A 21887-nucleotide genomic window follows, 5' to 3' on the forward strand; every position below is an offset into this window, starting at 1 on the left:
CCAACTGGCATCCAAGACCGGTCACGGGTTCCCAGGCACAGAAGATATGCTGAGCCTAGTCAACAATGGGAAAACACTCAGTTGGGTTCCCAGAACCAGCACACAATGGGAAAAAGCACTGGCCTCCTCTGTGGACCGCTCATCTCTGTAGGACCCACAAATCAACCACGGAAACTCATTCTAGAGAAGCAAGTTTTGTAAGCTGATTCCATTTGGCCTATGGCTTGGAAAAGCTGGAGCTGAGCCCTGAAAACACACTGGTCTTTACCAAACTGGCAAATGCCTTTTCCCTGGGACATGGGGATGAGAGAGTGCTATGCAGAAATGCACAGGGAATATTATCCACCCTCAAAATTACCAGGATTTACTAACGGCAGGATTGTATACTATGAACTCAAGGACACCCACAGATTTTTGTTTGTTTTTTGTTTTCCATATCAATTCTTAACATCCTTTTGGTGTAGCCTCCTGATTTCAGAGGAGTTATTTGGTATAGCTTATCAACTATTTTCTATCTTCACCTGCAGCAGCACAAAATCAAATTTCAATTTAAAATGCAACCATGAGAGGGACAGCTATTAAATGGAGAAAATGAAAATAAGGACCAAAATAGCAGACTCTGGCCATTTATCAATTTTATTGTTTGAACTAGCTTCCCTTCCAGAGCACGGCCTAATTTGGAAGCGGTGCTACAAAAATCAGTCAGTGATCTGTACAAGTGTTTAAGAAGGCAGAACAATAAGGAAAAATAATGAGGGCAGATGAGGCCTGAGAGCTGGAACTCTAAACCCAGCTCCAGAATTGGTTACTAATGTCATATCTTACAGGATGGGATTGAAATCATGTTCGGATACTGTTGTAACCAATCAGAACTTGTTTTAGAATAAATAAGTTATTTTAAAGTTATTTGGTATTGATGTTGTTAAGCCAACATAAACTATTGCCTAAAAGTCAAGATTGTGATATTTTAAATATTAAATATTTGTTTTCTTAGTAATACACAGACTTTGGGAAAATTTGCTCATTTTAAAAGACTTTACAAAAGATGTTCTACATTGCTATCAATGGAAATACCATGCCTTGTCTATTTAAGACCTCAATTTCCAATATTCCTTAATTTTGCAATATCTTGGCATTTTTTTCAAAGGCCTAATATAAATAAAATAACTTTTTATGAAACATGCTGATGTTTTATAAAGTTTATAGGACCTTATAGCAAAAAGAAAACAATGATTTGAAGACTGCCTTGTGTACAATGAGGATTCATATATGATAGACTATGGCACATACAGTGTCATATAACATATATGGTTTGGTAACATATTTATTATATAATACAAGTAAAAATGGTGGGGAAATAATCATTATCATATTGCACCTATTTTTATAGTTTTGCATTGTGAGAAATTGTGAGTCTGAGACAAAGTTACACTGGTTAGAAATACTACAAAAGCATATCTCTTATATAAAAGGCCCGTGGCCATAACGCCGTCACATCGTCATGACCAAATGCACAGCAGCTCTCGGGGCAGGCAGGGTGGGGTGCGAGCTACTAGCAGCCGAGACCTAAGAGTGGTGGAGGGCGGGGCAGTGAGCTACTAACAGCAATGGGCCGGGTGGCCAGCTGAGGCGAGCGGAAGCTAGCAACTTGAGCACGATTTCGTGCGCGCTGGGCCTCTAGTTTAAAATGAACATAATACTGAGTAGTTTTATCAAGCCTTTCCATTTGCAGAGACTGTGAGCCTAGGATTTATTTTTTTTGAGATTATGAGGTGATGTGTTAATGTTGGTGAAAACATAAGCTGATCCAGCTTCACTGGAAAACATGACGATACTCATAAAAAAAATCTTAAAATATGTACACCTTTGACCTACTACTCTTTCAATGGAAAACAACATAGCTGCATTCATCAAGGACCTTAAAAGTGTACATGCTATTAGAACTAGTATTCCGAATTATAGAAATCTAACTTAAGAAAATAATCAGACAAAAGTTTAAAGGTAAATAAAGTATTTACTTCAATGTTATAAATATTATTTATATTAGGGAGAGAACAAAATATTCTAAATGTCCAATAAAAAGGTAGTCATGAAATAAATTATAACACTTCCAAACAATGGAATAACACATAATCAGTAAACATCATGTGTTATGACCTAAATGAGGGAGAAAATAATAAAAACAGTAAGTAAAACAGGAGTCAAAAGCTACACTTTTTTAAGAGTGGTGAGAGTGGACATCCTTGCCTTGTTCCTGATTTTGGAGAAAAAGCTTTCAGCTTATCATCATTGAGTATGATGTTAGTTAAGGGTTTATTATCATAGATGGCCTTTTATATGTTGAGGTATTGTCCTTTTATTCCAATCTTATTGAGTGGTTTAATCATAAATGAATGTTGTATCTTATCAAATGTTTTTTCCTGCATCTATTGATAAGCCCATATGATGTTTATCTTTTCTTTTGTTAATGTGGTATATTACATTGATTGATTTCCATATGTTGAACCATCCTTGTGCCCTGGAATGAACCCCCTTGATTATGAGGTATTATTTTTTGGATATACTGTTTTATTCAATTTGCTATTATTTTGTTTAGAATTTTTGCATCTGTATTTATCAGAGATATTGGTCTGTAGCTTTCTTTCTTTGTGTTATCTCTGCCAGGTTTTGGTATCAGGGTTATATTGGCCTTATAGAATGTGTTAGGAAGTATTGCCTCTTCATCAATTTTTTGGAAGAGTGTGAGAAGGGTAGGTTTTAAATCTTCTTTGAATGTTTGGTAGAATTCACTGGTGAAACCTTCTGGTCCTGGACTTTTGTTTTTTGGGAGGTTTGGGAAGTTTGTTTCAATTTTCTCACTGCTGATTGGTCTGTTTAGATTTTCCAATTCTTCATTATTTTGTCTAGGAAGGTTATATTTCTAGGAACTTATCCATGTCTTCTAGGTGATTGAATTCGGTGACATAAAGTTTTTCATACTATTCTAATATGAACCTTTGTATATCTATGATGTCTGTGGTGACTTCTCCTCTCTCATTTCTGATTTTGTTTACAAAATCGGGGGTATTCAGCCATCTGAAAGGATGAAATAGTGCCATTTGCAACAACACAGATGGACCACGAGAACATTATGCTAAATAAGTCAGTCAGAAAAAAACTAAGAGCCATATGATTTCACTCAGATGTGGGATATAAAACTGAAACTTGTGAACACAAACAGCAGTGTGGTGGTTGCCAGAGGGAATGGGTGGGGGGAGAAAGGAGTCCTAATATAAGGGGAGAGGAGATTTGACTTTGGGTGGTGGGCACATAGTGCAATATACAGATTTTCTAACATAGAAACCCACACCTGAAGCCTATATGTTCATGTTGACCAGTGTCACCTAATTAATCTAATAAATAAATATTTTAAAAATAAAAAAAGATTTTTACATTGATGTTTAGACAGAGAGGAAGGGAGACGGGGAGAGAGAAAGAAACACATCAAAGTGAGAGCGAAATATCAATTGGCTGCCTCCTGCATGCCCCCTATTGGGGATCGAGCTTGACATGTGCCTTAACAGGGACTCAAACCAGCAACCTTCTGGTGCACGGGACGATGCCCAACCACCTGAGCCACACTGGCCGGGGTTGGAATAATTATATTTATATTAAGTACTGGAAGGTAGCATATCAAAATTTTGACAATAGCTATCTCTGGACAGTGATTTTACTGTTGTATTTATACTATCTCGAATTTACTACCATGAGTGTATATTTTTTTTATAACCAAGCAAAGAATTCCAGACATTGCAATGCATACCTTATGATGGCTTTCACTGCAAATCTGACCACTGTGGAGAGCAGGAACAGCGGAGTGACCAGGATATGAAAGAGAGACAGCGAAGCAAAGGCCTCTGCAGGTTGTAGAAGTTTCTTGCTGGTGTATGCGTGGGTCACAAATGTCTGTGAAAGAAGGGATTTCTTCAGAGAAAGCTGGAGAAGATTCCACAAATGCTTCCATTCAGTTTCACAAACCTAACCTATTCTTCTATGCCAGTATGTCTATTGCAACTATGAAAACAATTACTTCATCCAAATTACTCCTTAAGAAAAATAATAGTTGTTATTGGTAGAACACTAATGGCCTCATTCATTCTAACAGCAACCCTGCGAGAAGGGTAAAACAGATTCTGTTTACAGATTGGATAACTGACTTCTGTTAAATTACTGAGTTGGGAGAAGAACAGGGAGGAGAAACCAGGGCTCTTAAGAACCATCCAGGATCTTTGCAACCAACACTAGATTTTCTAGGAGAAGAAGAGAACATCCCAGGGTTTTCCGGTCCTTATTGTGGACTTTTACTAAAACTGCCAGCATTAGTGTCCAATGTAGGCACACGTACATTTCTAAATAGGACCCGAGCTCCCGGGTTTGTAATTTAAGTTTGAAATATAATGTAACTATTTGGCATTTTCTGGTTGTTGAAATAACACCATCCTGTTATAAGAATGTCCAGAAACCAGCTCAGGGAGATCAGAACAGTTAGTTCTCATACTGATAAAATTGCTCCCAGAGCTCATTTGGCAATGTCCCGGGATATTTTTGATTGTCAGGGCTTGGGTGTAGAGGATCCTAATGGCAATTAGATAGAAGCCACGAATGCTGCTAAACATCCTTAAATGGGCCCTTACAACAAAGAATGATGTGAGTCGAAATGTCATTAGTGCTACAGTTGAGAAACCTTGGATTAGAACTATTGCAATGGAGACGGCAAAGAAAATAACTGGTATAGGTGAGGTAATATTAACTCCCACCCACACATTCTTGTTTATAAATCATTTCTAAACACTGACTTTGCTCCATGTTTAAAAGGAAGGAAAAGTGTCTTACAGCAAGAACAGCTGCTATAGGAATTGCTGCATTCATGAAGACTGTGGAAAGAAATAAAATACATTAGATTCATTGAACTGTGAACATTTTCAGTAAGCTTAATTAATAATCTATTTATCACTTTAACTTTCCTTGAAGACAAAAAGGAAAAATTCATTAAATAACATCTTGTCTGGAGTCCACAAACATTTTCCAATTGGTATTTCCTTGTTTGCAGTTGTATGAGTTCCTACACATTACTCTTAACCAGAAAATGTTTTCTTTTTTTATTGAAAATTTATTTTTTGTGAAATGTTACAAACAGAAAAATTCATAAAAATAATCCTTTAATGATGCAAATTATTAGAATTTAATAAATGTAATATTTACAAACAATATTTTGTTTGTTCTCCAAAACTAACATAAATATGTGAAAATTGGGTTATTATACAGATTAAAAACAAGAATTTGACATCACTCCAAGTTCTCCAGCAGTGATATTAATTTTCACTCATAGACCTTTTGCTTAAATTAACTTCATATCCTAGACTCCCTGCTTGTTTAAATATCTCTTCAGGAATATATTGTACTATCATTTGATAACCATGATATACATAACTAAAACTAGGGAAATTCATATCTTAGGTTTAAATACTAGCATTTGGAAGTAGTAATAAAAATAAAAAGCCAAGTTAATGATTTATAATTATATTTTCTATAAACTATAGCACTTTAAGGACTGAGGACCAAAAGATTAAATCAATTGTTGTTAGAAACAGGCAATGGCAGAGCGCGAACTAGAACCTAGTATTCTTGGCACTCAGGAGAGTGTCCACCCAAAAATTATCATTGGCTTTCCTGACCTGATCTCATGAACCATCCTTACCACTGTACACAGAATCAGCTTGTGCTTTTGCAGGTCCACACATGACTTAGTTCAAGCTCTTAACCACCCAGAACATAGTACTTAACCAAATCATAAAACTTGGAAGTGGTCTAACTGGAACTTTCCACCACTGACTCATGAATTCCTACTCCCTATCATGAATGCATCATCATACATTTTTACCTACATGACTTCTTATTTTTCTCTTCTATTATGATCTCTTCTGTCCCCTCTCTTTTTATATCTGACTTTCAAAAACCAACTCAAATCTCATGCCTGGAGACAAATTGGGTTAACAACCCACCTCTGCTTTATAGTAGCTAGATGATTTGGAGAAAGTTCAAGTTACCTAAGCTCTATTCAACTCAACCTTTAAACTTCTAAAGTGGAGTTAATAGTGGAATCTAAATCTTTGGCTGTTGTGATGATTAAATGAGATGATATATGCAAAGCCATGTATGGAAATAATTGGTTGAGTGTCTGAATATATTTTTGTTGTTGCTATTATTACTAATAGTAGTGGTGATGGTGGTAGTGGTGGTGGTGGTGGTAATAGTTTCATCATCATCCTGATTATTATTTCTGGCTGCATCCATGCTCCTATGAGAATTTCAGTCCACTGCAGAGAGGAACATATTGTGGGGGCTACCAGTTTAGTGTACTATTATACACTAGAGGCCCAATGCATGAAATTCATGCATGGAGGGGGGCCCTCAGTCCAGCCTGCACCCTCTTCAATCCAGGACCCCTCGGGGGATGTCTGACTGCCGGTTTAGGGTCTAAACCGGCAGTCAGACATCTCTCTCACAGTCCTGGACTGCTGGCTCCTAATCGCTCACCTGCCTGCCTGCCTCATCGCCCCTAACTGCCCCCCTGCCAGCCTAATCGCTCCCAACTGCCCCCCTGCCAGCCTGGTTGCCCCTCATGGCCCCCCCGCCAGCCTGGTCACCCCACTCAGCCTGCTTGTCCAGTCGTTTGGTCATCCCTCACTAACCCCCCTGCCAGCCTAGTTGCCCCCACGCAGCCTGCTGCTCAGTCATTTGGTCATCTCTCACTAACACCCCTGCCGACCTGGTTGCCCCACACAGCCTGCTTGTTCAGTCATTTGGTGGTCCCTCACTAGCCCTCCTGCCGGTCTGGTCATACGCAGTCATCTTGTGAGGGGGTGAGGGTTAATTTGCATATTACCTCTTTATTATATAGTATGTAAATGGATAATCAATCATTCTACCTTCTAGAATTTTGATATCATATTAGTAGCAGTACACAACTGGAAGACAAATCTCATTCCCATTTCCTTTTTAAAGCATTTGGGCTAGAATAAATGAGCTACATATACCAAATATTTCCTCTAAATCCATTTCACAAAAGAAGTATTTATAATCTTTAAAAAATAGTTTAGAATTCAAGAGGAAACCATATATAAAACTCCCAAACTTTAAGATGTTAAAATTCTTGGGAACAATAGAGATGAGCAAAGCTGACACACAAACCAAATCAAATATTAGTGGGAGTATTTTGGTTAAGTTCATAAGAATTGTACTAACATAAACTCATTATTCTTGAGAGTACTCAGTGTCACTCCTTCACAAAAACAACAATATTTTGTAACAATTATTTTTTAAAAATTAGAGTTGAGAATGAAAGTATTTTATATTTAAATATAAAAATATTTTATATTTGAAAATGTATTGAAAAAGATATATTGTTGATATAGTTTGGCTTCTTTCACTTGAAAATGTTGACTTTTTTCCTCCTCAATTTTCAAAAATGGCATTTCAAATATAATCTTTAAGAAAATATAGTACCATAAGCTCCAAAGAGACAGGCAAGACAATCATAGGTAATTTTTAAAAGATCTTTGTGAATAAGAAAACAATAATAAATACAGTCAAATGAATTCATATACATAAATTTTTACTGAAAATACAATCTATCCCAATGTAACTGATAAGAGGGTTTCAATGACTTTTACTACTACCAACACCATCCTCATTTTACAGATGGAGGATTTCAGGTGTAAAGTAACAAGGCAAAGGCCCATAACTTGTAAAGAATCGAATTCAGCCCTAGCTGGTTTGGCTCAGTGGCTAGAGCATCAGCCTGCGGACTGGGGTGTCCCAGGTTCGATTCCAGTCAGGGGCATGTACCTTGGTTGCAGGCACATCCCAGTGGGGAGTGTGCAGGAGGCAGCTGATCAATGTTTCTCTCTCATCCGATGTTTCTAACTCTCTATCCCTCTCCCTTCCTTTCTGTAAAAAATCAATAAAATATATTTTAAAAAAAAAAGAATCGAATTCAGGTCTACTTGACTATAAGCCTGTGCTCTCCCTACTCTTTAATTTATGTGGTCAGTGGCTATTGGACAGTACATATGTAGAAAATAAATGGGCTTCCTCTGATGACTAGAATGTCTCAATGATCACAACCTAAATAAAATCGACCATGTGTAGAAGAGCAACTTACTAGAGAGTGATGTATAAAGGGCAAAGGTTTTGAGACTGGATAGTTCTTTCATTCTTGTTTCTTCTACACTTTTGCAAAAGATGTGCTCCCAGGCGTACAATTTAAGAAGTTTGATGCCTTTCAATATTTCATTTGTTTTCTTCAGTCTCTCCGTGGAATAATCCTATAAAACAAAAGAACACCACAAACAAACAAAAAACAAAAATGCAAGCTACACTCAAGTGAATCAGAGAAGCCATCCATGCCATGGGCAGGGATTACAGAGATTTTGATTGTTGCTTCGATCTCCCACTACTTATGGCTGTGAAATACCTGGGAGAAGTAAACTCTCTGTGCTTCAGACTCCAACTTTAAAATGAAGAGTGGAATGAGATGACCTCAAATTTCTTTCCACCTAAAAGCTTTTATATACCTTTTGGTTTGGTTTAAATAGAAGCAGCTTCTTAACTTTGACATGATTTTCTTGAATGTCTACTGATAATATATACATAAATTTATGAAAGTGATAAAGAGGCTTCCAATGGCTTCCTTTTAATATCTAAGTCATTTCATTATCCTCTCAGCACCCTGGCTCACACTTAAGAGAAACAATGAATGTAAGAAAAGTTAGTTTGCTTCTCATTCGAGAATGTGAGGGTACAGTATTGTGTGTGTTCACATTGTGTCTTCATAATACAATTATTGAAACCAAGCATATTATCTTTAACTTCAAGAGATTTCTACATATTTCTTCATAAGCTCCTGTTGAAGGCCTAAATTAGACTTACTGGTTACTAACAACTTGGACTAACGGTAGAGAAATTTGCAGCAGATACAAACACCTCAAAGGAGGTTTCAACCTCCTCTACCATCAAATATTGGCTTACAATGACTTAGTAAGGCACAATGATCTGTGAACTATCAAAGGGTTTGTAAAGTGGCAAAAGGTAGCTAGAAGGAAGCAAAAGCAGCAAATAGGCTGGTTTTTATTCACCTTTTTGTCTCTTTGGGGGTTTTACATGCCTATCCAATGACTGTGAGTGAGTGCATGAACAGAGTATGAAAGGCTAAGTGAGAGATGTTTGAGGATGGTCATGTCTCCTCTTTGTGCCCTCTTCCACGTCTTTCTGTATTCATGTCCTGAAGTAAAGAGGGCGGACCGCTCAGACAAAAATAATGCGTAACCTCATCAGGAGCAGCAGAAAAACAAGTGATAAAAATCACTTGTGTGACATGCAACTTGCTAGTCACTGTAGAAACACAACTTGGGAAACAATTCCATCAGTGGCATCATCCCTACATTTTATGCCTGATTTACAGATAGACAGTCTTGCTCATATTTAATCAAACTTTATTTCTGAACATGCTGTCAACAATTTTATTATTTGCAAATATTTCTTTAAAAGAAGCCAATTCTTACTGAAATAAAATGATTTCATGGCAAATGGAAGCCAGAAAGAGTCAATACTTTGGCTTTCTCTTGCTTGCTAAGTGGACCACGAACATATTCAGCCAGAGCAGCTGCCACTGAAACATGTCAGTGTAACTCCATAGAGCATCACATGGTTTGATTCAACCCTATGGAAACTGAATTTCAGAAGCACTAGACCAACCGTTTACTTGTTTCTTGCTCCATTTCTCCCACATCAATGATTGACCTCCAATGGCCTCAAAATACACTTAAGTGTATTCTCTAGGCAACTGATCTAGAAGAAGAGCTAAAGCCTCATCACCTCGTGGCACTTAAAAACATCAGCAACTGTGATTCTGGTATTTTAAGTCTAAAACCATCAGGTCTTAAACTTCAATCCACTTTTAAAGATTATTTTGTAATACAGAAAATACGTAAAGAATTGAAATGAAATATAATGATTTCCAAAAAATCCTGAGTGGTATGCATTCATTTCCTGAATTTTAAAAATAACACAGTGTTAGATTTTCCTAATGAAGTTTCCAAAAGAGGTTACTTACAAGAGTGCTCTTTTGAGCCTCCGCCAACTTTGTAGCAATGAAGTACTGAATTGGCGCAAGGAGCACAATGACAGCTGCACCAACCAATGCGCTTAATCCAAGTAAATTATAGAGCAGAATCACTCCCATTATGATCTAGGAAAGAAACACAACGAAAAGGGGAAATGAATGGGGGCGTGGGGACCACTGCATGAAAGGAAATCTTTTTAAGTGAAAATATAATATTTCTTAATTATTATATTTAGTTTATTTGGAAGTCAACTCGACTGTGACAATGGGTTTTACTATGATTTATTTGGGGAAAGCTAAGTAGTAGGGCTTTATTTTTAGTATGGTGATCTGTACAACCGGTGTCAAACCAATTTATTGCATGCAGTTGCATAGCGGTCCCATGATGCTTCTGGCCTTCTAAAGCAGTCTTCAATTTTTTAAAAGAACATTGAAACTTTTCTCAAAAGTGTTGTCGCTCACCATAAATTTGATATTCCAGAGTCTCTTGGGAATGCACTAGCTTTCCAAGGTGGGGAGGGAGGAAAGTAGGGGGTAGCATCATAAAATGTGAGTACATTTAATGAAAAGAAGCCAGGCCTAACTAAAACTGAAGATGCTAAAGTTGGTGCCCCATCTTATCTCATGGCCCTTTTAAAGTTTATTTCCCAAAAGCCAGAGCAGACCCACTTAGCCTATTCTCTCTGGTGTGTCACTTTCCTCTTCTTCCTTATTTTTTCTTGAAAATATTTTTTTCCCAGTACTTCAGTTTATCACAGGTCAAAATGTCCAACTAATGGACTGTATCCACGCAGTTAAAGCATTTAACCCATCCTGTATGCCAATGATAACAGCTTATTGTGGCCTTCTAGAAGCAATGGAACATGCTCACTGCCTGACCAATTAGGCTCTTTGGGAATTCCAATCAAAACAAAAATTTCAGAGGCAGCCTGGAATTTTTAGTGCACTGAATTATGCCACGTAGGCAGTTGACCTATGTATAAATACATCTTGATGAGATGAGACAAAGCATATTTTAAATCTTACTTTGTGCCAAGCACTGTGCATATATGATGTACACTTTTATTTTACTTGGATTCCCATTAAAAATAAAAAATCAAACAATGAATATAAAAACTACCGTATCTTCTTTATAATTTTATGCACTTTAATAAAATGGAGGTACACAGGGACATAGATGACAGACTGCATTGAGTAAGATTTATAGTTTAAGCTCTGTCTACAGGATACAAACTTGAGATAATTAAAAATATTCAGTATCACATAGAAGAAAAAAACGGAATACATTTCTTTTGCCGTTTTTACCCCCAAAGCACCCCTGTATCTTTACTAAAATGCTTTGTGCCAAACACTGTTTTCCATCGGAAATAGCTAAATAGCCCTATGCTTGTTGGTATTCTGACTGCCTTTTACATTTTGACATATTATAGCACACCAGCTATTGAAACTACACAATGAACTTAAGCAATTGTTCTAGTTTAGAAAAGCTGTAAGAGAGTTTGTCAAAATGAAAGGGATCAAGCCCTGGCTCTGTGATTTGCATAAACTTATGCAGTAAGAACTGTTACTGAGGGCCCATAAAATGTTAGGCACTGTGCTAAATGCTTTACACATTTTAACTTAGTCTTGACAATTCCAACAACTGTACAAGGCAGATGCTATTATCATTCACATTTTACAGTTAAGAAAACTAGTATTTTGAGGTGTTAAACACTTGTGCAAAAATGGGGCTTTGGCAGATATTTGAACTCAAGCAATATAATTCCAAACCCCTTTTTCTTAACCTATGGCATAGCATTTCTGAGTCTCGGCTTCCTTCCTAGAAGAAAGGTATAACATTAGCACATTCAAAAAGTTTATCCTCTGCTGAGATTAGTATCTTACACTCGTTTTGTTTTACTTTCTCTGCAAATGAGAATCTTACTTATATTGATCTACCTGAACAGGCATAGCCCATAGATTGGGACACAGGAACAAGAACCACATGAGTTGATTGGTTTCAATGGCAACCAAGTTATTGATCTGTCCCAGGGTCATCTCACCCATGGATAAATTAGATGTAGAGAGCCTAAGGATTTTATTGTATATCATGGCCTGAAGAAAAAAAAAAGAAAGAAAATGTACATGAAGCTCTACATTTAGTACTCAACATTATGCTTTTTTTTTTTCATTTAAACATAACATTTAAAAAAATTTTAAGGGAAAATAAAACCCTATAATGCCATCTTAAATCAACTATTATTTTCATTTTATTATAGTTACTTTTAGTCCTCAACTAAAGACAAACTTCAACTAAAGACAAACTTATTTTTTCTAGTGATATAATCAAAACATATATTCAAATTTAAACATAAGGACTAGAACAGGTAGAAGCATAGATCAGTAAATGTAAAATTTCAAAATATCTTTTTTATATATTATTATAAAAGTTATTTTTAACTCAATGGGTTTATTAATTAGCTCTAGTTTCTTTTATTAAGTAGGTCCTAGAAGTGTTGATATTACAACATCAAAGTGAAAATGACATGCAAAAACAAAACTGAAACCACTACCCTTCCTGTCACTGGATGGCATGGCATGTGGCATTTTAAAGAACCAAAGATCATTCGGAGCTTGTACGTACCAGCAGAGCTCCACGGAGGTTAATGCCAGTCTCTATGGTAACATAGTAGGAAGCCTGCAGAAATGTCCTTTGCAGAATAAGGGCCAAGAAAAGAAGGACTGCTAGAACATAAGCATTTTCAAGAAATTCCTTTGATGAGACGGGTTTTAAATACTTGTCCTAAAAGAAAAAAGACATAAATTAAAATGAGTCTTTTCATATACCAGTTCTACAGTTTGCATTTATTAAATGACTAGGGGCCCGGTGCACGAAATTCGTGCACTGGGTGTGTGTGTGTGGGGGGGAGTGTCCCTCAGCCCAGCCTGCCCCCTCTCACATACTGGGAGCCCTCAGGCGTTGACCCCCATCACCCTCCAATTGCAGGATCGGCCCCTTGCCCAGGCCTGACGCCTCTGGCCTAGGCGTCCGGCCCGGGCAGCGGGGACCTGCAGTGGCAGCGGGGGGCGCCGCGATCGCGCGGGCTCCGCCCCTGCCCCTGCAGGATGCCTCTGGCTGAGGCGTCCAGCCCGGGCAGCGGGGACCCACAGCTGCCGCGGCCCCGCGATCGTGGGCTTCGCTTTAGGCCCAGGCAAGGGGCCCCTAGCTCCCGGGACTGCCAGCTTCTACCGTGCCCAGCTCCCATCGCTGGCTACACCCCTACTTCCTGCTATCACTGGCCAGGGCGGCAAAGGCGCCTGATTCTCTGATCATGGCTGGGGGGCAGGGCAAAGGCGGCCCCAGGGCCACCTTTGCCCTGCCCCCCAGCTCTTAGCTCCCCCCTGGGTTTCCGATCACTGTCAGTGGCAGGGGGCTTCTTCCTGCTTTCCCTTTCGCCTCCCTGCATTGTGCCTACATATGCAAATTAACCGCCATCTTGTTGACAGTTAACTGCCAATCTTAGTTGGCAGTTAATTTGCATATAGCCCTGATTAGCCAATGAAAAGGGTATCATCGTACGCCAATTACCATTTTTCTCTTTTATTAGTGTTGATTTTTTTTAATATCAAAAATTCAAAATCCTTATAATACATTAGTGAAATGAGTCTCAAAAGACAATTTGGGGTTTTCTTCACCACATCCACAAAAACAAATATAAATCAGCTCAATGCATAAGATCTCAAATGGATCACTATGATAAAAAGATACATTTTTATTTTTTAAAAAATTTGAAGACATTTTCTGAAAAGATATATTGTACCGTGGTAAAATGGGAAGTAACGAATGAAGATGGATGTTAACTGAGACTGTAACTTAGAGGTAAAAACACAAAACTGATGGTCAGCAAGACCAATGGAACAAAAATACAATTTCTGCATCCTTATCCTATAAAGCAGGGGTCTTCAAACTACGGCCCACAGGCCACTTGCGGCCCGCCGAAAACATTTATCCGGCCCGCCGGGTGTTTTTGCCGCCGCTGCCTGTCCTGCTTAGCAGCCGACTCGTTCCAGGCCTGCAGGGCGCATATGTGGAATGTCTGAGGGACAGTGAACTGGCCCCCTGTTTAAAAAGTTTGAGGACCTCTGCTATATAATAAAGAGGTAATATGTAAATTGACCATCACTCCCTCACACAAGATGGCTGCCCCCATGTGGTCAAAGATGGCTGCCACAAGATGGCCTGCAGGGGAGGGCAGTTGTGGGCAATCAGGCCAGCAAGGGAGGGCAGCTAGGGGCAACTGGGCCAGCAGGGGAGGGCAGTTAGGGGGGACCAGGCCAGCAGGGGAGGACAGTTGGGGATGGTTGGGCCAGCAGGGGAGCAGTTAGGCGTCAATCAGGCTGCAGGGGAGTGGTTAGGTGGTGATCAGGTTGGCAGGCAGAAGCAGTTAGGGGCAATCAGGCAGGCAGGCAGGTGAGCAGTTGGGAACCAGCAGTCCTGGATTGTGAGAGGGATGTCCGACTGCTGGTTTAGGCCTGATCCCTGTTGGTTGGTTGGACATCCCCTGAGGGGTCCCAGATTGGAGAGGGTGCAGGCTGGGCTGAGGGACACCCCTTCCATTGCATGAATTTTGTGCACTGGGCCTCTAGTCCTATATAATAAAAGGCTAATATGCAAATTATCTCTTCAACCAGTAGTTTGACCAGGGGACAGGGCTGGCCAGCCAACCCCCGCAGCCTCTCATTGAGCTGATCCCACCCATTCACGTATTTGTGCACCAGGCCTCTAGTCCTACATAATAGAGAGATAATATGAAGATGGTCATCACACCCTCACGCCATCACGCCGTAACGGCTTAGACTCTCAACACTGAGGAGAGATTAATGGGGACCAGCCAACAACAAATGAGCTAGCAAGAGAGGAATGGGGACCAGCCAGGCTGTGGCCTGGGAGAGGGACAAGCTGCCCGCCCTGTGGTCATGGGCGCCAATGGCTGGGCTGTGGCCTGGGAGAGGGACAAGCCGCCCACCCCGTGGTACCAAGTGCCAGCGGCTGCGCCTGCACCTGTGGCCTGGGAAAGAGACAAGCCACACACCTTGTGATCCTGGGCACCAGCAGCTGTGCCTATAGCCCGGGAGAGGGACAAGCTGCCCGTCCGGCAGTCCTGGGCACCAGCGCCTGTGTCTGCGGCCTGGGAGAGGGACAAGCTGCCTGCCCCGCAGTCCCAAGTGCCTGCGGCCCAGGTGAAGCCACCTGCCCACAGTCCCCTGTGGCTGCAGCCAGCCCGGGCAAAGCCGGCCCGGGTCTTAGGTGCCCTTGGCTGGCCAGAGGGAGGGAAGCCTGGGTCTCAGGTGCCTGCAACTGAGAAGGGGGAATCCTGGGTCCCGAGTGCGGAGTGAGGCAGAGGCAGTTAGGGTTGATCAGGCCAGCGGGGGAGCAGTTAGGGGTGATCAGGCAGGCAGTCAGAGGTGGTTAAGGGTGATCAGGCAGGCAGAGGTATTTAGGGGCAATCAGGCAGGCAGGCAGAGTGGTTAGGGGTGATCAGGTAGGTAGGCAGGCAAGCAGTTAGGAGCCAGCAGTCCTGGATTGTGAGAGGCAGTCGGACAGCCCCCGAAGGATCCCAGATTGTAGAGGATGCAGGCCAGGCTGAGGGGCCCCCACCCACATGCATGAATTTCGTGCACCGGGCCTCTAGTTTCAAAATAATTCTACAGAATTGACTTTTTCTGATTTTCATTTACCTTAACTTATATTAATGAAATAAATAAGAAAATATAAAATATATAGCTTGGCTACTGATTTCACCCCATATGACACCTCCAGTGACAAAACACAACTTTTGAAAATAATTATTTTAGTAGGAATATGACTTAATAATCATACAAAACTGATTGTTTTTTGTTTGTAACAATAGCATTTGATAATTTGTATGTTAGAACTAAGCCCTGGCAGGTGTGGCTTAGTTTGTTGGAGCATTGTCCTGTATACTGAAAGGTCGTGGGTTCTATTCCTAGTCAGGGCACATACCCCAGGTTTGCGGGTTCAATCCACAGTTGGGGTACGTACGGGAGGCAACCTATCTATGCGTTGTTTTCCCTCTCTCTCTCTCTCTCTCTCAAATCAATAAAAACATGTCCTCAGATGAGGATTATAAGAGAAAAAAAAAGAAGTGAGGGAAAGGTAATACTCGAATAAGTACATCATGTCAGTGTGAGCACTCCTCATTTTTTATGTTTTAAGTCCACTAAAATTCTACTTTTGAGCCCTTCCATTTTTCATGGGGCTACATAAAATGTGTAAGTTCTGTTTCTTTTCAGAAAAACATGTGGCTAATATATGAAAGGCAGAGGGATGATAGAATTCTATGTGAAATTCTATGCATGTAATTAGGCTAGCAGGGACAAAATATCACAAAAGTGCAAATATCTACTTCAATAATGATTGAGGATTAATACATGCAAGGAACTGGACTAAGCATTGTGGACACAAGTATGAACTGTTCACAATCATTCTGTTTAAAAAGCTGACGTGCCCTAGCCGGTTTTACTTAATGGATAGAGCATCTGCTCATGGACTAAAGCGTTGCAGGATCAATTCTGGTCAAGGGCACATACCTTGGTTGCAGGCTTAATCCCCACCCAGTCAGGGAACATGTGGAAGGCAACCAATCGATGTGTTTCTCTCACATAGATGTTTCTTTCTCTGCCTCTCCCCCTCCCTTCCACTTCTCTAAAAATCAATGGAAAAATATCCCCAGGTGAGGATTAACAAAAGAAAATAACAGCTTAAAACCTAGGAAGATAAGGGTATCCATAAATGATATGCCTTATTATAAATAGCACTACGTCAAGAGCCAGTGTGAAGTAGACATTGTGTTAGGGGAGTAACAAGCAGAGTCAAATTCCAACTAAGATAATCAGAAAAGGCTTCCCTGAGAAGGCAGCACTTACTGCAGGATTTGAAAATGCATAAAATTTTAAAATGTAAAGAAAAAATGACAGGAAATTAGACTGAGGGACTAGAAAAGGAAAATCAATGCATCTGGACTAGCATTTCCATCTGTGTATCTAGGGAAATTAACTCTGCCCTTAGAAAGAAACTAGGAAATTCATGATGCAGAGTTTATTAAGAACAGAAAATATAAGATTATAAATTTATAACAGCAAATATCTAATACTATATAGCCTCCAAAATAATAATATAATATCTAATAAAAATATCATAATGTGACGTGCCCTTATTATTGTGGCTTTAATATATTAGAAAAAGAAAATGTACATACTGAAAATCACATTACTAATGTTATTGGTCATAGGCCTCTAGAAAAGTGACTCAGCCACCACCTCGCATGCACCCATGCATGAAAATTCTTTAAAGGATTGTTATAAAGATCAACTAAAATAACTAATGTGAAATTTCCAAGCATAGTTTCTGGCTCACAGTATATGCTTATTAAAATTTTATAGGCTCTGAATCTGAGAAAAGATTTTGTTGACCATATCCATTTAATTAATACATAAATGCACAATATGCTCCGCAAGAAAAATTAGTGATTTCTTTTTTAAAAAAGCATTGAGTTCTTTATAAATAGCCCTGTTTGAACTACTTTTTATAAGTTTTATACTGCATTAGTATAAAGTAACAATGACAATGAAACCCGCCAATAATGTTTCCTTTCAAAAGTACCATGAACTTACTCCTGTTGTCTCATCCTGGGTTTCATTCACACGCTGCACTATTCCAGAAATACAGAGTGGTCCAGCAAAACCCAGTAAGTCAGCAAGATAACGGAATGTGCTACTAAGTAGAATTGGACGTCCAAAAGCTCTGTACATTGCTAGCCATATAGATGGAGTCCGATTTGGATGATCTGCTACTTTTTTCTGGAAAAAAACAACAAACAAAAAAATAGATGAACTTAGATAAAATAACTAGCGCATCAATTAATCTTTGCCACTATGGTAATTTCTTCCCATTTTTTTGTGTTTATAAATAACTGTTAATGTGTACCTTTCAGTATAATATGCATGATTCTGTATTCTTGCATTCTATGCTACTGAATGCATTTTAATGTGATAGAGAAAATGAAGAGTAACCAGGACAGTTTTTAAATGACATTGTATTATTTTTAGTTGTCAAAGGATGACCCAAAATTCTTAAGGCCAAATCTATTTTAATTCCCTTTGATTTGATTTGGAAAATGTAGCTCTGTCATGAATATACCAAATAACATTGTATGAAAAGAAGATAGTAATGTATAAAGGCAATGTTACTGACAGGCGAATCAAGGCTTCTGGAGTTACTAGATCATAAAAGATTCTCTTATCAAATTATTATAAGCTAAACAAAACAGAAGATCCCAACTTCAAATTGTTTCTCCTCCCATCTCTGTGAATGGTAGATACTTTTAAAGTTATGTTAGACTTGTGTTTTCTAGTTCTTCCTTTAAAAAAATGCAAAATAAAAAATGGCATATATGCTTAAGCCAACTCATAGTTTCATAGATCTATAGTTGTGTGTTGAAAATATTTTAAGAGCTGAACAATCATAATTATCTCTTGGAGTAAAGGTGAATAAAGTTTTTTCACTGTGGCAAAGAAGCTAACTCAACACAATAGAGTCCAATTGTATTTCATATTCAATTTCCTGTTAGATAAATAAAATTTTATTTTTTTTTAAGTTTTTTTTATAAAAAGAATTAATTAACACACCAAATTCAAGTTAATCTGTGTTATAAGAGTACTAAGAACTGTAAGTTGTGCTTAGGCTATATTGTTAATCTTTACTTTAGCACAGTAGTTTAAAAATATTATGCAATACTTTTCCCAGAGGTGAAATCAAAGAGATGACTCGGGTTTATTTGTAGTAACCATTTCCTGAAATATTAATTTCATAATACACATGTTTGACACAAAACTGAGGTCATTTTCATCATTTACCATAATCCTTTGTTTATCTTAATTTTAAACAGCCAAAAACTCTATAACTGATTCCCCACATCCTATTCCCTTCCAATGTTGGTTGTGTATGCTCATATTTTTAATTACAATAAAATTTGTACATGATTGCAATATAAAATACATTTACCACTGTGGAGAGTATGCAGGTTGAAAACAAACTGAAAAACACCCAAGATTCCTACATTTATATTTTTAAAGCAATTATAAATATGCAAAGAAAGTACCTGAAGAAACCAATTTTGGCTGATATATAGCTTGGTACATGGAATAAGTAGAAGTGCCCCTTTATTTGATTTATTTTCCTAAGTTTGAAATTCAGCATCCAAATTTTAGTTAATAAAAAATTTTAGTTTCCTAAAGTTAGTTATTAATGGATATAATCTATTTTCTCTTTAAATAACAAATATTGACAAGATACTTGATAAAAGACAACAAAAAGTCCATGAATTATTGATTATATGGTAACAATGATTAGACATACATTATTATTGAACTTAATTCTTACCTTCCACTTGGTCCCAGAGAAAAAGAGTGCTCTCTCTATCCCTGCTCATATATTGACTGGGCAGCTGACACAACATACAAGTGGGGCAAAAGTAGGTTTGTAGTTGTTTGTATGAAAAATAATACAATTAAGAAATAATAATATAAGAATAAACTCTGTGTTTTGCAAACTTAACAACTGTAAACCTACTTTTGCCCCACCCTGTATTTCTGGTTGATCCTCAGCAGCCCAATTAACATGACTCAAAACTACTGGTGAAGACAGAGAGAGCAAATCTATTCTTCCTTAACCATAGGTATTATTTATGCTTAGAGCCTTTATGTTTAATAGGTCTATTCCCCACAATTATCATGAAAAACAGATACTGTTACCTTTTGTTCTTCATATGCATCCTTCAGGCAAACATAATTTGTTACCGCCCTCATTGCTATTGGTAGTTTTCCAATTGCCTTCAGATCAATAGGCTTTTTATGAGCAGATATGATAAGTGTGTTCATCCACCAGTATGTTGCTTTGGACAGTAAATTTACGAACGGTTGAAGAAATCTCACACCAAGATCCTGGAGGTCTTCAGGAGGTTTTACTTTCTGAGGAGTCATGAAGAATACATATCTCTGTAGCAAGAAACATTCCACAAAATAACAACCCAATTCGTTTTCCATTTGTTAAAAATAAAATTTAAACCTTTCCCACATTTTCATTTCAAGAGGCCAAAATTTGTATTTGCATACTTTTGTCCATCCATTTCTGAAATATTCTTTAAAATATTTCCCTTTGGTTGTGACTCAATTAACTAATTGAATTCCAGAGTTTTATATTTAATCCACTTGGAGCCACTTCTAAAAAATCAATTATCCCTATAAAAGATAGTTATTACAGTGCTAAAATTTAATCATTCATGTTATCCTGAGAGAAAGTCAGCTAAATGACATACATTGTTTAGATTTTTTTAAATGGGTTATCAACACCATTGTTGTCATTCTGTTAATTTGTGGCCTGACTAACATTATTGCAACATGTATCTTGCCATTCAGTGCAAATTCAAAGTGCACTGGTAGAAAATAAATATTAAAAAAAATCAGTCACTAGTATGTCACAATATAACTGGAAGCATTAGGTTCTGGAAAGTACCATAGATTTGTAATCATAGACCAGATATGAGCCTTGACCACGTTACTTGGATATATAGCAAGAGTTAATTCTATAGTAAAGTTTTTGCATCAGTGAAATGAACAAGCTGGATTAGATCTTTTCAGTTTGAAATTTCTGATAATACAGTAGTTTCATTAACACAGGCTTGCTTTGAATCAATCATGGATGATGAAGCTTTTGAAACTTCTAATGAAAACCATTTCATCTATAATATGAACTAATCATAGTGTTTAGCACATAACAGGCATCCAATCAATATTTTTGAATTAATAAATAGGTCCCAGGGTCAAATTGAGTTTTCTGAAACATTAATGGTCTAAAACTTAATGATTAGTTCAACTTTATATTTATACACATAGATGACATACATTTCTTCATCCTCTTAAACACAAATGATTTCTAGCTGACTTCGATCTTTAATATTAGGGTCCTGAATTCTAGAAACTAAACAAAAAACCATTAGATACCTACTCTGACCCGAATGACATTGATCTCCACAGCCATCAGGAGTCCATTCAAGATGACCATTATGCCTGTGATGCAGAAACGCAGATCTGATAGTCCCCAACCAGACTGCCAATGCTTGACCAATTTTATGGTTTTTGTAATAAAGGCCATTACCCAATACAGGAATAGGGCTGAGAAAAGGAAAAAGAAACAGATTCAACCTTTCACTGATATTTTTCAAAACCTCACTGAAATTTCAATATACATATAATGCTTTTTAATAACAAAGACAATTTTAAATATTCTATTTCCAGATCATTTTATTTGTTGAAAAAACATGTATGCTTTAGTGAGGTATGGTAATGATTTTAAAATGTTAGTGCTTCCTCTTTTGATTATATGTGACAGATGTACAAACATAAGGAGACATATAGGTAAGGATAGCCTACACACTTCAGAACTTGTGTAATTCTGTAGACTTAAAAATTTACTTTATCTTTTGGTCTTGTTTTTTAAGAAGCCTGGCTTATACGATGAATTCACAAGTTATTTGTGTAACCTAACCAATAGATAAGTGCCTTGCAACTCCCAGGGATATGTCTAATAGTGCTACCTTGGAATTATTATGGAATCCATAAGCTATGTCATAGGTTTACTGCTTTACAAATCAGCTTTCAAGTAGTG

At 38.1% G+C, this 21887-nt stretch overlaps 1 protein-coding gene across 7 annotated transcripts in view; it reads right to left on the reverse strand.

Moving 5' to 3' along the window:
• The window catches only part of ABCC9 (ATP binding cassette subfamily C member 9), a 115962-nt gene that overhangs the window by 75736 nt on the left and 18339 nt on the right, over positions 1 to 21887 (reverse strand). For 6 of the 7 annotated variants that reach the window (XM_059682353.1, XM_059682358.1, XM_059682354.1 and 3 more), the window contains 9 exons: positions 21228 to 21394; positions 19976 to 20218; positions 17837 to 18022; positions 12786 to 12944; positions 12101 to 12256; positions 10154 to 10288; positions 8204 to 8366; positions 4873 to 4913; positions 3803 to 3945 (listed from right to left, as the gene is read on the reverse strand). In XM_059682353.1, the coding sequence (XP_059538336.1) occupies positions 3803 to 3945; positions 4873 to 4913; positions 8204 to 8366; positions 10154 to 10288; positions 12101 to 12256; positions 12786 to 12944; positions 17837 to 18022; positions 19976 to 20218; positions 21228 to 21394 (1393 nt within the window). The remainder of the gene's footprint in view (positions 1 to 3802; positions 3946 to 4872; positions 4914 to 8203; positions 8367 to 10153; positions 10289 to 12100; positions 12257 to 12785; positions 12945 to 17836; positions 18023 to 19975; positions 20219 to 21227; positions 21395 to 21887) is intronic. The other variant, XM_059682357.1, reaches the window with a different exon arrangement.

The sequence above is a fragment of the Myotis daubentonii genome, chromosome 2 (assembly GCF_963259705.1).
Source record: "Myotis daubentonii chromosome 2, mMyoDau2.1, whole genome shotgun sequence".
Lineage (NCBI taxonomy): Eukaryota > Metazoa > Chordata > Mammalia > Chiroptera > Vespertilionidae > Myotis > Myotis daubentonii.